The 11624-nt window shown below is 39.3% G+C and overlaps 1 protein-coding gene across 3 annotated transcripts in view; it reads right to left on the bottom strand.

Annotated features, from left to right (window-relative positions):
- Positions 1-5092: 5092 nt before the first annotated feature.
- The window catches only part of prpf39 (PRP39 pre-mRNA processing factor 39 homolog (yeast)), an 88475-nt gene continuing 81943 nt past the window's right edge, over positions 5093-11624 (bottom strand). For all 3 annotated transcript variants that reach the window (XM_043697300.1, XM_043697301.1, XM_043697305.1), the window contains exons 13-14: positions 7364-7481; positions 5093-5763 (exon numbers count right to left, since the gene is read on the bottom strand). In XM_043697300.1, the coding sequence (XP_043553235.1) occupies positions 5710-5763; positions 7364-7481 (172 nt within the window). In that variant the 3' untranslated portion in view covers positions 5093-5709. The remainder of the gene's footprint in view (positions 5764-7363; positions 7482-11624) is intronic.

Below are 11624 nucleotides of genomic sequence, written 5' to 3'. Positions count from 1 at the left end.
GACAAGCCCTTCAAATACACAGGATCTGTTCAGATGAGAAGGAACATAATGGGCACTTGGAAGTACTCAAGAATGCTACAATGTTCAACTCATCGACCGCCAGTTCTGACTTGCCACAGTAAGAAACCATAATGACCTCCTTCAGGAGACAGACATGAGCAACGACAGGGTACCCATCGTTGTCCAGTACTTCCCAGGAGCTGAAAAACTACGCCATCTTCTGCACAGCCTGCAGCACATCATCAATGAGGATTAGCACCTCGCCAAGACCTTCCCCACACCTCCATTTCTCACCTTTAAACAACCACCAAACCTCAAACAGATTGTTGCATGCAACAAACTGCTCGGCTTTCAGGGCAACACCATACAACCCTGCCATGGCAGACACTGCAAGAAGTGTCAGAGTGTTGACATGGACACCGCCATTACATGTAGGGACACCACCCACCATGTACATGGCAGGTACTCCTGCAACTCAGCCAATGTTGCCTATCTCTCACGCTGCAGACACGGTACATTGGCAAGACCGAGCAGAGGCTATGGCAATGGATGAATGGACACTGGACAATCAACAGACAGGAGAGATCCCTCCCAGTCGGAGAATACTCCAGTGGTCTGGGTCATTCGACCTAGAATCTTCAGTTGACCATGCTCCAAGGTGGACTTCGGGACAGGCAACAATGCAAAGTGGCCGAGCAGAGACTGATAGCCAAGTTCAGTACCAATGAGGATGGCCTCAACTGGGGCCTTGGACTCATGTCACACTACAAGTGACCCCAATACACCACACACACACTCCTATAGACCCATACACACATGCACACCCTCTCTCATACACAAGCTCTCTCTCATACACACCCTCACAGACTTATACCACTTTACACACTAATACCCATGCAACCCCCTCCCTACACAGATTTGTGGGGTGAATTTGCACTTGTAGAATTACATTTTATTTTGCTCAAAAACTGCATGAATCCAAGATTCTGTAAACCCCCTTTTTAGGGAATAGGATCAGTCTGAACATTGGAGCACAGAGAGCCTCACACAGGATGCCTCACACTTTCAATGCATTATCTGAGCTGACATGAGAACTATTGTTAAAGTTCACTTGAGAATATAATTAAGAAAAAAAGTTCTGGGATTTACATATGAAAGAACTGAAACAAATATGGTCATTCTAAAAGATGAGAGACTTCACAAACAATCCAGCTGTTTTTCAATATATAATTTCAATTGCATCACACTGTAAAGTTTTGCTATAAATTCTGCGTCTTACAATGTTATACTCCACAATCACCAGATGAAGGAGCAGCGCTCCAAATGCTCGAGCTTCCACATAAACCTGTTCGGCCAGAACCTGGTATTGTGTAATTTTTAAATTTTGTTCACCCCAGTCCAACATCGGCACCTCCAAATCAAATGAAAATGTTCCTTGAAATGATGCGGGTATTGTTGACTAGGCAAAATTTGTTGTCCTTCACTGACTGAAATATGGTAAAGGACAACCTTCTTAAACCACTTACTGGTCAAAGTTTGTGACTTCAAAGAGGACGTTGAGTGCAATTCTGGTTTCCTTCCTACTGGAAGGAATGTTGCGAAACTTGAAAAGGGTTCAGATAAAATTTACAAGGATGTTGTCAGGGTTGGACCATTCGAGGTATATGCTGAATAGGCATCTGGGTGGGTATATGAATAAGAAGTATTTAGAGGGATTTGGAGATGCCAGTGTTGGACTGGGGTGCACAAAGTTAAAAATCTCAATACCAGGTTCTAGTCCAACAGACTTACGTGGAAGCATTACCTTTTGGAGCACTGCTCCTTCATCAAGTGTAAAAGGAGTATAAAATCGTAAAACACAGAATTTCTGACGAAAGATGACTTCAACCCAAACCTTTCTCTCCACAGATGCTGGAAGTCTGAGAAGCTTTTTTTACCCCAGCAATTCAGTTTTGTTTCTGATTTCCAACATTCGCAATTCCTTTTCTGTTGTTTAAGACATTAAATCTTGCTCTCTCTCCAGAGGCTTCCAGTCTCTGAATTTCTCTTGCATTTTCTGTTTTTAAATCACTACTATTTTTGATTTTGAGGAGACTTTGAAAATTCTTACAAGACCAAACAGGGTGAACATAGGAAAAACTGTTTCTGTAGGGTCAGGGTCTAATACTTTTCAAGTTACACTAAAAAAAAAAATCACCAACTGCATTGGTTCAGTTCAAGGAAGTGGTTCACTCTTGGCTTGTAACAGAAAATAAGAGCAGGTGTAGAACTTTTGGCATGCTCAATCTGCTTTGTCATTCATTTCGGTCATGGGTGATAATCCAATTCAGTAGCCTGTTTCCACTTTACAGCACTCCATATGTTGTATCTACATCATAGAATCAGTATCGTACAACATGGAAACAGACCCTTTGGTCCAACTTGTCTATCCCGTTAAATCCTTTATGAAGGCCACTAGCATTTTTCCACTACCGACATCAGGCGGACCCATCTCGAATTCTTGGTTTTCGCTTAGCATTTTATAAAAATAGATTTACATTAGATACCTTTGCTGACTGTACTGACCTACATTTGTATTCCTCAATCTTCTCTTCACATACCTATACAAAGTTTTCAATTCAGTTTTTGTTTCCCTAAGCTTATCCTCATACTCTTTCTTTCTTAACAAACCTCTAACACCTTTTGCATTAAAGTGCTCCCACACCTCAGGTCTTTTTTTTTCTGGCTGATTTGTATGCCTCTTCCTTAGATCCAATACTCAAATTTCGCATATAAACCATGGCGTCTCAATACTTGCCTGAAGTCCTAAGTGTTGAAATTAATTCCTTAATAGCACAGAACTTTACATATTTCTTCACAACGTATTCATGTGCTAATTCCATTATATGTCAACCGAATTAAAAACATCAATTTGAGACTGGAGGCCTGTGATCGGGGCTTGCCACGAGGATTGGTGTTAGGTCCATTGCTTTTCAGCATTTGTATATGAACATGGAGTTATGGTTAGTTAGTCTGCAGATGACACCAAAACTGGAGATGTAGTGGACAGCAAAAGAGCTTACCTCAGAATAAAACAGGATCTTGATCAGATGGGCCGAGGAGGGGCAGATGGAGTTTAAATCTAGACAATGCGCTGTATTTTACAAAGGAAATCACAACAGGACTTACACATTCAATAATAAGGTCCTGGGGAATTTTGCTGAACAAAGAGACCTTCGAGGGCAGGTTCATAGTTCTTGAAAGTGGAGCCCCAGGTAGACAGGATAGTGAAGACTATGTTTGACATACTTGCCTTCATTGGTCAGTGTATTGATTACAGGAGCTGGGAGGTCATGTTGCAGCTGAACAGGATTTTGGTTAGGCCACTCTAGTTGACGGGAAGGATGTTGTGAAAATTGAAAAGGTTTCAGAAAAGATTTAGATTAGATGAGATTCCCTACAGTGGGGAAACAGGCCCTTCCGCCCAACCAGGCCATACCGACCCTTCGAAGAGTAACCCACTCAGGCCCATTTCCCTCTGACTGATGCACCTAACACTATGGACAAGTTAGCACGGCCAATTCACTTAACCTGCACATTTTTGGACTGTGGGAGGAAACCGGAGCACCCAGAGGAAACCCATGCAGACACAGGGAGAATGTGTAAACTCCACACAGACAGTCACCTGAGGCTGGAATTGAACCTGGGACCCTGGTGCTGTGAGGCAGCAGTGCTAACCACTGAGCCGGCCCTAATTATAAGGATATTGCCAGGGTTGGAGTGTTTGAGGTATAGGGAGAAGCTGAATAGGCTGGGACTGTTTGCCCTGGAGCATTAGGAGGCTGAGGGGTAACCTTACAGAGGTTTATAAAATCATGAGGGGTATGGATAGGGTGAATAGTCAAGATCTTTGCTTGGAGTGGGTGAGTCCAAAACTAGAGGGCACAGGCTTAATGTTAGAGGGGTAAGATTTAAAAGAGAGCTCAGAAGCAACTTCTACCCACAGAGGGTGGTGAGTGTATGAAATGAACTACCGCATGAAGTGGTGATGGATGCTGGTACAATTACAACATTGAAAAGGCATCTGGATGGGTACACGATTAGGAAGGTTTAGAAGGATATGTGCTAAATGCTGGCAAATGTGACTAGATTAATTTGGATATCTCGTCGGCATGAATGAGTTGGACCAAAGGGTCTGTTTCTGTGCTGTACAGTTCTATGACTCTAAATTTATGCATTGCGCATGCCCATGCACAAAGAAAAGCCAAAAACACATGTCTTCTCCACAAATGAGATTAGTTCACAATGGTAGAGGGGCAAAAGAAAAAACCGAGAGATCTTTCTAGCTGTAAAGTTGGGGTCAGATTGGTCATGTGTAGCCAAAATATTAACCTTGGAATATGACAAAGTAATCTGCATGGAAAGATACAAATGTTTAGGTTGATATCTTCTCTTAATCAAATAAAACCAGAGTTATTATGAAAGGATGTGCGGACATTGATGGACCTGAACATCTACTGACATGAATCAGGATAGTAACACAGCTCGACCCATCAACTTTCAGATGACCAGCTTTACTCTGATATTCTCATCTTCTGGTATCATATTTCCTAAATTTACAATATAATTGCATTGATGATGGAAATCTTATTGATATGAAGTGATACCCAGGACAAATGCATTAAATCAACAGAGCTTAGTAAAATTCTGACTCAAAATTAGAAAAGGGTTTGAGATAAAAAAAAAATCTGCAGCTCATTTGAATAACATCCAAAATACCAGTCTAAGTAACTTTTCTCATATTACAGACATTTCTTAATGAAATCCACAATGTGATCCACATCTGTCCCATGCAATCCTTTCTATCTGATCAGCCTGAACATAAAAACATTCCTGGTGTGTTTTGAACTTTCTACTTGGTCTTGAGCAGATCTCACTTGCTGCTTTTCTATACTTAAAAGATAGTTACAAATGTGTGGAGTTCTAAGTTGCACAAGTTTTGGAAAAGGAATCTGCTCAAAAAAATAAGTAGCCCTTTTATACTTGCTGCTAGCTAATAGATAATGGTAACAACTCTTTAATAAAAATGCTTCTAAAATTATAGTATATTTACAAGAGGCAACTTGTATGTTTAATGTTGATCTGATTAGCGACATGATATCACAATAGGGTGGCCAGGTGTAAATCCTCAAAATCCCATTGCTCGTGTTTTGTTTAAGAATATTTAATGCATGTAACAGTATTATTTCACAAAAGGAGGCACTTTCTTTTAAGTATCTAAAATCAGATCTTCCCGATGTGCATGCTTATTTTAATTAAACATAAAAAGCAACACGTCTTTGAAGTTCTCAATTACAATGTATTAGTTGCATACCTGATTATGTAGCTTAGCAATTTTTCAAAATTCCACAGCTGCATGAAATTGCCAGATAAGAAACTATACCAGTGGTGCTCTGCAGTATCTTTAAAATTTATTTTCCTATTAACAAATTATGTATGAAGATTTTTTTTAAAAAAACTGCATTCAAAAAAGATGAGAAATTCTCAAAACACTTTTGTACGTAAATCTGATCGGATCTCAAACATTTTCCAGTAAACAACTTTCCCCTAGTTTTAATCCTTGAGAAAGAAATTCACAGTCTTGGATAGTAAGTCCATTAAGATGCAATATTTTCCACTCTTTACTTTTAAAACGGAAAGGAACATCTCAGCACAAGAAATTCCAGTATATTATGTAGGTGGTGGGTAATACTGCCCATAGTTCCATGGTGCTGCATAATTGTACTGTTGGAGAAGAAAAAAAAAATTAAATATACGATAGAAACTTCAAAATAAAAGCACTTAAAAACTTAATGTATTTTGGTGATCATACAATTTAAGCTTTCATTGTAAACATGTAGACTTCCAGATCAAGTATCATAGTCATATGTAAAGAAAAGCTTTGCCGATTTACTTTCGTTTACCCATCTGAGACATGAGCATTGAATTATGCGAACTTTAGGCAGACCTATGCACATTAGACTGATTGCCAAAACTATTCTTTTGTTTAAATCCCATGGATTCAGCTGATAAATAGAATACCAGCCCAACATAAAGATTAGATTTGCATGCATGTGATATGTTGAAATTCAGCAATCAACTTAGCTGCTCAGTCTTCTTCTCTACTTCAGAGATTCTTAATGCTAAATATAAAATAATTGAGTTGCATAATAGTGTAGCACAAACTTGCAAAGTATTGCAAGTGATATTTAGAATTTAAGACTTTTCTAAAATACAAGAGTGAATTAACATTGAAAATTTAATTCTCAAATGAGGATGTTTAGCACCTCCTGGTTACTGGGAAAGTAGTTGTCTGCCATCATGAAGTACTGTAATCCATGTGGTGAAGATGCTCCGTCAGTGCTATTTGAGTGTACTTAGATTTTGGTCAAGAGATGGCAAAAGGATGTCAATACATCTTCAAATCTGGATTGTTTTAGACTTGGAAAATAATCTACTGTATTTCCCTGTGAGGCCTGAGATAGTGCTTTTTTAAAAAAAAACTTCACTTGTGGGACATGGGCATCTCTGGTGAGGTCAGTATTTAGTGCCCGTACTTAGTTGCCCTTGAAGGTGGTTGTGAGTAACCTTCTTGAACGGTTGTAATTCATATGTTGTAAATAAAAGCACAATGTTGTTAGGCAGGGAATTACAAGATTTTGACCCAATGACACTGAAGGAATGGTGATATATTTCCAAGTCAGAATGCTAAATGACTTAAGGGGAACTTGCAGGTGATAAGAGTGTCCACGTACATGTTCTCATTCTATATGGTAATGGTATAAGTTTGGAAAGTGCGATGCAAGGATCTTTGATAACCTAGGAGATGCTGCAGTAGTAATCTTAGTGAGATGTTGCAGTGCATCATGTATTTAGCACATAATACTTGTACAGTGGAGGTGTACTACATTCATCGCCCAGACAGAATATCAATTAGAAATGGAAATCCTGATTAAAGTTGACGGAGAAAGTTGAAGGATAGCAACAGTTGTCATGACCTAATGACCATCTGAAACTTAACAGATTAGAGAGACATGGGATTTTTATGATCTGTATTTTTTGTTAAACAAACTAGACTATATAAGTTTGATGTTTTTACTACTCAGTCCTACAAGTGAATGTGGAGGAAGTGACACCAGAGTAGTCGTCAGTACTGTTGGTTCAGGTCCCAGGGAGAAACAATACCCCTGAAGGAGTTGATTGCAAAATATCCAATTCAACATAAGTCAATATTTTCAAGTAGGGTTTTTTTTTTTAAAAAAAAGTGTATTAGCACAAAACTGAACATGGAAACTCAGTCCTTCAAAGAAACCAGAAGTGAGTTGATGATTCTCAAACTACTTACCTGATACCAAGCATTGTAATTATATGCAGACTGATTAGCCTGTAAGTCCCCACTCATCAGCTGGGCAGATGCTAATGTTGCATCACTCCTTTGCTTTTTCTCCTCTGGCTCTTCTGACCTGTCACATATAAACACACACACACACCTAAATTTATATAAAGCATTTCATTCTAGAACATATTTTAGAAGGAAGACTTATGTTGTGAAAATTTGGGATAACCATATTGGTGACAATAAATTGAAATGTATGTTAATTTTAATTCAAATATAATGAGGAATGTCCTATGGTAATAAAACTAGAGATACATTTAACAATGTTGATAAAGTTAGAACATCACTTCAACTCTGCAGCAACACTTTATCCAGACAAAAAAAATTAATAAAAAAACTTTTCAATATTTGCCCAAGCTTCAGGCTTCACTTCTGCCTCATTCTTCCTTTCTCCAGCTTTTCCTTCCTTGCCCTCACTCCCAGCAGGCTAGTTATGGTAGTTCAATTTAAGTCTTAAAGTCCTCTTGTAATTTTGAAGCAAGAGTTCTGCTGCATGATTAAAAATCCATACACTTTAGCTTCTGCTTCAGGTACATCCAAGTCAACCCAGCCATGGATACATAAGGAGCTATTGGGGCAATGTCTGCGACCAACTCCTTCCTTATGAATGTTCCACTTGACCTCACCTAATTCAAAATTTCATATTTGCATTTTTTAAAAAGGGAACAAATTTGCTTTGTGATGCCACTTGTCAGCTTTATACTTAAGCCTCATTTCCTTATTTATTGCAATTCTGTCAACTCCTGCTACTCACCCAGCTTACCATCAGAAATTAAGTCCTTATTTTGACGTTCTTAAAACACTTTTCAAAAATTTGCACTACTGCCCAATTCTGGAGTTGTGAACGTTTCTATCAAAATAACTGCAGTACAACCCATTCTTCCCATTCCCACAGAAATTATATGAAAAATAAATTAGTATATCTGAAAAAAAAGATGTCAAGATAAAGCTTCTTGTCTTGCACACATCATCAGACAATTTCCAAGAAATACCAAAGTAAAGGGAAAACATTTATAATGCATGAAAATAAAAAAGTTGATTGATTCGCAAGTGGACTGATTAATAAAGGCTTTAATCACAGAAAGCAGATAAGGACCCACAGTTAGCTGCCAAGCTGTGTTTCATTTTTAAACCAGACAAACTGACCCCAATTGGTCAAGGCGCAACTGGTCTGAGATAAACCAGAAAACGAGTCAGAGTCCTACAGCATAGAGACACACCCGTTGGCTCAAATTGGTCCATCCACGCTAACCCCATTTCCCTGCACTTGGCCCATATCCTTCTAACCTATCCTATCCGTGTATTTGCCCAAATGTCTTTCAGAATGCTGCTAACGTACACTCCAAGCACTTTCGTTGACAGCTCATTTCATAGCCGTACCACCTCGGTGTGTTAAAAAAAAAGTTGCCCCTCAGGTTCCTTTTTATTCTTTCCCCTCTTACCTTAAAACTGATGACCTCTAGTTCTCGATTCCCTAAACCTGGGAAAAATACTGAGTGCATTCATCCTATCTGTGCCGCTCATGATCTTATACACTCCTATCAGATTACCCATCAGTCTCCTATGTTCTAAAGAAAGAAGTCCTAAATTGTCCAATCGCTTCCCCTAACTCAGACCCTCAAGTCTTGACAACATCCTTGTAAAATTTCTTCTGCTCATATTTTGTATTAAAACAAGTTTGATTAGATAAGATTAGATTCCCTACAGTTTGGAAACAGGCCCTTCGGCCCCACAAGTCCACACTGACCCTCCGAAGAGCAACTCATCTAGACCCGTTCCCCTACATTCATCCCTGACCAATGCATCCTACACTACGGGCAATTTACCATGGCCAATTCACCTAACCTGCACATCTTGGACTGAGGGGGGAAACCGAAGCACCTGCAGGAAACCCACGCAGACACAGAGAATGTGTAAAGTCCACACAGACAGTTGCCCGTGGCAGGAATTGAACCCGGGTCCCTGGCGCTGTGAGGCAGGAGTGCTACCCACTGAGCCACCGTGTCTTTTCTAACATTACAAAAGGATCTTCATCAAATGGGCTGCAAAATAGCAGACGGAGTTCAATCTGGAGAAATGAGAGGTATTGCATTTCAGTACATACAGAGGCAGGACTTACACAATTAATGGAAGGGTCTTGGGCAGAAGTTGTAGAACAGACGAACCTCGGGGCTCAGATACCTGATTCTTTGAAGTCTGAACCACATATAGACAAGGTGGTTAAAGAGGTGTTTAGCATGCTTGCCCTCATCGCTCAGTCCTTTCAGTACAAGTTTTGGGATGTCATGTTAAGGTTATACAGGATTTTGGTGAAGCCTCTGCTAGAATACTGTGTCTAGTCCTGGTTGCCCTGCTACAGGAATGATATTATCAAACTAGACAGGGATCTGAAGATATTTACGAGGGAAGTAAGTAATCTAATCTAATTAGGGGTTTAAGATAGGCTAATGGTAGTCTCTTTTCCTAAAGATGGGAGATTTCAACACGAGATGGCATATTTTTCAAGATGAGAGGAGAGATTTTAAAAAAAAAGGACATGCGGGGCAATTTTCTTTGTTACACATATAGTGGTTAGTGTGTGAAATGAATTTCCAGAGGAACGGAAGGATGCAGGTACAGTAACAACATTGTTTTGGAGAGATATGGGCCAGGAGCAGGCAGATGGGACTAGTTTAGTTTGGGATCATGTTTGGCATGGTCTGTTTCCGTGCTGTAATACTCTGTGACAGGGCCCTGTGCAGTAATATATGTGCATACATGTGAATTGTCTTGATGAATGCAAGGTGAAAGATTCAACAAAATATCTTTCTACAGCTACACTTTAGTTTCATACTAGCAAATATTTATTTAAAAATAAATTCATGATGCTGTACATCTCTATGACTCTATATCAGACTATAACCATCACCCAACCATATCACACTTCACAAAAAGTGCATCAAGATCATAGGTATGCATAAAAGTTAAATTCAGAAAAAGCTAAATGTTAGTTTTTCTTGCTACTTTGTCAGTACAATGAACATGTTAAAAAAAGGCAGCGACCACCATTCAGCCATTTAAACTGCTCCGTTATTTGAGGTTAATGGTTTACCTTTCATTTCAACTCCACTGCCGACACCCTTCAGATCCCAGATAAATTAAAAATATCAATTGCACATCTGGAAATGCCACTTCTAGTATAACAAGGCAGGCAAACAGATGCACGTCAGCAAACTAAATGCCAGAAACCAGCTTGATGGGCTAAATGACTTGCTCCCTTCACCATGATTTGTGAACCACATTTGTGTAGCCTAGTCGTTTCCTTTTTTGGTGAATTATCTTAAATCACATAAATATTTGAATACCATTAGTTATTTTTATACAAATATAAATAGAAAAAACTGCAGATTCTGGAAAACAGAAACAAAAGCTCAGCAGGTCTGGTAGCATTTGTTGGAAGAAATCAGAGTTAATGTTTCAGGTGCAGTCACCCTTCCTCAGAATGATTCTATGGAAGGATCACTGCACCTGAAACATTAACTCTGGTTTCACTCCACAGATACTGCCACACCTGCTCAGCATTTCCAGCAATTTCAGTTTTTGTGTAAGTATAAAATTTACTTAATTAAATTGGCACCCTGACACTTTGGTAGTATGCTGACAATCCAGATTGTGTTGATTTATATGGATTGACTCATCATATATGTTTGGCTGCAAACAATAAAACAATTTTGCAAAGGGGTACCCACAGGAGAGAAGGTTCATTCAGGAAGTTTACCATGAAAAACAGCTTTTTACCAAAATAAAATTCAGTCAACTGTTATGGACTAAGCCAGGCCACTCAAAACTTGGTTAAGCAGACAGTTCAGGCCATAACTTTGCAATTTGTTTCAGTAAGTGTGCAGTGAAAATTACCTGGAGTAAGTTAGCTAGGTTGATTCCTTGATTTTAGAACAGGCAAAAATACATTCACAAAATTACAGAATGAAACACAAAGAACAGAATAAAGAACCCCTACAGAACTCAGCCTATCCAACTAGACCGAAGTAAGCTGTTCCTAATATACACAACAGTCCCAATAAGCACACTCTCTTCAAACACCAGTATAAGTACAACACATGCTTAAAGGTTGGAGGGGGCGCGAGAGAGAGAGAGTGGTGGGGGCGAGAGAGAGAGAGAGAGAGAGAGAGAGAGAGAGAGAGAGAGAGAGAGTGGTGGGGGCGAGAGAAGG

This window comes from Chiloscyllium plagiosum, chromosome 10 (genome assembly GCF_004010195.1).
Source record: "Chiloscyllium plagiosum isolate BGI_BamShark_2017 chromosome 10, ASM401019v2, whole genome shotgun sequence".
In the NCBI taxonomy this organism is placed as follows: Eukaryota; Metazoa; Chordata; class Chondrichthyes; order Orectolobiformes; family Hemiscylliidae; genus Chiloscyllium; species Chiloscyllium plagiosum.
This window is presented reverse-complemented; position numbering and strand designations above follow the sequence as displayed.